A 3,908-nucleotide genomic window follows, 5' to 3' on the forward strand; every position below is an offset into this window, starting at 1 on the left:
GTGTGCGCGTGCGCGTCCGCCGCGGTGCACGAGGCCGCCCGCACCCCGCAGAGGGACGCCTGAGCGTGACGCAGCGGGGCCGCCGGCTCCGCACGTTGGGGCCCGGAGACATTTTCGGGGAGCTGGCCATCCTGTACCACTGCCGGCGCACCGCCACCGTGCGGGGTAAGCGCCCGCCCCCTGCGTCCGGCCCCGCTCCCCCCGGCACCCGGCTCGCCCCGCTCACCCCGCTCTACCCCAGCGCTCGGCCCCGTGCGCCTCTGGGCCATCGACCGGCAGCGGTTCCGCGCCATCGCGACTGGTAACGCCCGGCAGCGGCGGGCCGATGTGCTGCGGGTCCTGAGAGAGTGAGTCCGGCTTCGGCCGCCGGGGGGAGCACCGAGCGCGGGAGGGATGCAGGGGGGATGCAGCACGCACAGGAGCCGTGCCCTCGCGCAGGGTGCACTGGCTGCAGGAGCTGTCGGACAGCCACCTCTCCAAGCTGCTTGACGCCATGGAGGAGGTACGGATGCAGGCGGGGTCCGCGGGACCGGGTCCCCCACCCAGCGCAACCCTGAGCACCCATCTCTGCCCGTAGTGCTCCTTTGCACCCGGCCATGTCATCATCCGCGAGGGCGACGAGGGGCAGAACTTCTACATCATCCTGAAAGGCGAGGTGGGTGCGGTGCCGTGGGGCGGTGCCGTGGGGCAGCACTGGGTCCCCCCCTGCCCCGCTCAGCCCCACATCCCCACAGGTGCGGGTCAGCCGGCGCGAGGAGGGGCAGGAGAAGCTGCTGCGGGTGCTGGGCGCGGGCGAGCACTTTGGGGAGCTCTCACTGCTGCAGTAGGTGCCCTGCAGGGCTGCGGGGCAGCGCCACATGCGTGCGGCTCTCGTGCACACGCATGCACTGGCTCTCACGTGCACAGAGCTCTTGCACACCCGCTCCTTTGCACAGGAACATCCGCCGCACAGCGTCGTGCCAAGCACAGGGACAGGTCACCTGCATCACTGTGGCCAAGGAGTGGGTGTCCCTGTGTTCACACGTCCTCACATCCCCATGTCTCCATGTCCCCGTGTCCCCGTGTCCCTGTGTCCCTGCATGGAACTGACACCTGCTCTGCCTCACAGGGATTTCCTGGAAATCATCCCCTTCTGCCCCCGCCATGACTCGGATGCGTGAGTGTCCCCATGGGGACGCGCTGGCCTTGATGTCCCCATGCACATCGCAGCCCGGGTGGGTGCTGGGCGCGGTGACGTGGCACCTGCAGCGGGTCCTGGACTCTGCCCTGGGAACACAGCACGGCCCCAGCGCGTGCTCAGCACAGCCTGCATGCAGCCCAGCGTGATGGGTCCAGAACCCCAGATCCCAGAACCCATCCTATGCCCATCCCAGCCACACTGTGTGGCTCTGGGAGTCAGGGGGGGCTGAGCTGGGGCTGCTTCCCTTTGCAGAAATGCATCTGCAACAGAGGTGCCCGCCCCGACGGAACCCAGGAGGTCAGCGTGGGATGGATGGGATGGGGGTTGGATGGGGATAGGGATGAGGATGGGATGGGGATGGGGATGGGAATGGGGATGGGATGAGGTAGCGATGGGGATGGGGACAGGCACTCTGAGTGCAGGCTCTGCAGGGCGCTGCTCTCCCTGCAGGAGCTGGGGGTCCCCCCGCTTGCCGCAGCCCTGCCCAGCGGTGCAGCTGGAGGAGCTGCTGGCCGTGCACTACGAGGAGGGCCAGAAGCAGGGGCAGCCCGTCGTGCTGGGCACCGGCGGCTTCGGCAGGGTGGAGCTGGTGAGAGCCGTGCCCGTCCCGCGGGCTCTCCGCTGTGCCATCCCTGTCCCCATCCCGGTGCCCTCCGCCAGGTGCGGTGCCGCGAGCAGCTCTTCGCGCTGAAGCGGATCCGCAAGGACTGGGTGGTGCGGACGCGGCAGCAGGAGCACATGCGCACGGAGCGGCGGGTGCTGGCCCGCAGCCACTGCCCCTTCATTGTGGGGTGAGCGGGGGGCTGGGGGCTGTGTGGGGCTGGAGGCTGTGTGGGGCTGGGGACTGTGTGGGGCACTGAGCTGCTCCCACCCGCAGGTTCTTCGGCTCCTTCCGCGACGCTCAGCACATCTACCTGCTGCTGGAGTTCTGCCAGGGAGGAGAGCTGTGGACCAAGCTGCGCGAGGTGTAGGAGCCCAGGGCACGGGGTGGGCAGCCATGTGCTGCAGCCGTGCCCAATCTGGTCCTGCTTTGCAGGCGCTGCTTTGAGGAACCGCTGGCTGTGTTCTGCTCCGCCTGTGTGGTGGAGGGTCTGGAGTATCTGCACGGCCACGGCATCGTCTACCGGGACCTGAAGCCTGAGAACCTGATGCTGGACCAGCTGGGTTATGTCAAGCTGGTACTGAGGCTCGGGGGCAGCACTATGGGTCCTGACACCTGTGTGGGGATCTGGGCTTGGGGGGCTGAGGGCCGCTGTGCCGCAGGTGGACTTTGGCTTCGCTAAGGAGCTGGAGCGTGGGGAGAAGACGTTCTCCTTCTGCGGGACGCCCGAGTACCTGGCGCCTGAGATGCTGCGCCATGAGGGCCACGACTTCGCTGTTGACTTCTGGATGCTGGGCATCCTGGTGTTTGAGATGCTGGTGGGCAGGTGAGCGTGTGCCTCAGGGCCAAGCCTGAGTCACCCCTGGCCAGCTGTGACTCCCCTGTGCCGTGCAGGCCTCCCTTCCACAGCGCCGACCCCCAGACGATCTACAGCCGCATTCTGGATGGCATCTTCTCCTTCCCTGCCTTCCTCAGTGAGGCCGCCTGCTCCCTCATTGCCAAGCTTTGCAGGTCCAGTTCCATCCCTGTCCCCACCCCAACCCCCATCTCCATCCCTATCCCCATGTCCATCCCCATCCCCATCCCCATTCCCATTCCCATCCCATCACTTCCCTTCACAGGAGGCGCCCAGGGCAGCGCCTGGGGAACACGGCCAGCGGTATCCGTGGCATTAAGAAGCACAGGTGAGGGGACACAGAGGTCGAGGGGGTATCCCATGCCCCCCCCTCCCCCAGCCCTTCCTGCAGCCCCCTGTCCCCAGGTGGTTCGGGGCCATCCGATGGAAGCGACTCGCGCTGCGGCAGATGGAGGCGCCCACCATGCAGCTGCTGAAGGAGGTGGGGATGGGGGGTGTGTGTGTGTGGGGGGGGGCTCTGGGCAGGCTGGGGACCTGGTGCTGACCCCACCCCTCAGGGCCCCCCCTACGTCAACTTCAAGCGGTTCTCAGTTGATTCGACGCCGGTGGAGGATGAGCTTTCGGGATGGGACGAGGAGTTCTGATGGCAACGGGATGGTGGTGGGAACCCCCCCGGAGGGACAATAAAGCGACGGGGCAGGAAGGAGGCAGGAGACGGGGGTACAAAACCCGGTGTCGCATCTTTATTGGGTGGGACGGGGCGTAGGGGGGCGGCGCGGGGCACGTGGCAGCGTGGGCGCAGGGACAGGGGGTGCCGATAAATAACGGGGTGTGGGGGGGTCTGCGTGGCGGGGCGGGGGGTCCCTACAGGGTGTCGTAGAGCAGCGCGACGCTGAACACGGTGAGGGGCTCGTCGGGCGCGTGGGCCAGCCGCCCCGCCACCAGGTCGACGCACAGCGTCTCGCCCGCCTCCAGCGGCACGATGAGGCTGAAGACCCCCAGCGAGCCGGGGCTTGGCTGCAGCTCGGCGATGGGCTGGTTCTCCAGGCCCTCCGGCTGGAAGCCCCCCGAGTCCAGGCGCGCTATGCCCTGGTTGGAGCGCGACAGCACCGCCTCCAGCTTCTCGCCCTTGTGCCCCGTCAGCACTGCGCTCACCAGGTAGCGCCCGCTCACCGGCGCCGTGAAGGTCCCTGGGGGCAATGGCAGTGGGTGGCGGTCCCCACGGTGCCGCAGGGATGCGCTCAGCCCCGTGGCCTTAATACGCTCCTAAC

General features: G+C 68.0%; 1 protein-coding gene across 1 annotated transcript; it reads left to right on the plus strand.

Annotated features, from left to right (window-relative positions):
* LOC110396408 (cGMP-dependent protein kinase 2-like) lies at positions 3 to 3,622 on the plus strand (the record flags this gene model as incomplete). Its single annotated transcript, XM_021392023.1, has 17 exons — positions 3 to 165; positions 242 to 347; positions 439 to 502; positions 578 to 655; positions 735 to 823; positions 936 to 1,001; positions 1,109 to 1,156; positions 1,433 to 1,477; positions 1,631 to 1,769; positions 1,841 to 1,971; positions 2,058 to 2,147; positions 2,217 to 2,358; positions 2,444 to 2,607; positions 2,676 to 2,792; positions 2,903 to 2,965; positions 3,043 to 3,118; positions 3,195 to 3,622. Coding segments are annotated over 17 exons (1,668 nt in total), but the record flags the coding sequence as incomplete, so codon positions are not given.

This window comes from Numida meleagris, chromosome 3, assembly GCF_002078875.1.
Source record: "Numida meleagris isolate 19003 breed g44 Domestic line chromosome 3, NumMel1.0, whole genome shotgun sequence".
NCBI classification, from domain to species: Eukaryota; Metazoa; Chordata; class Aves; order Galliformes; family Numididae; genus Numida; species Numida meleagris.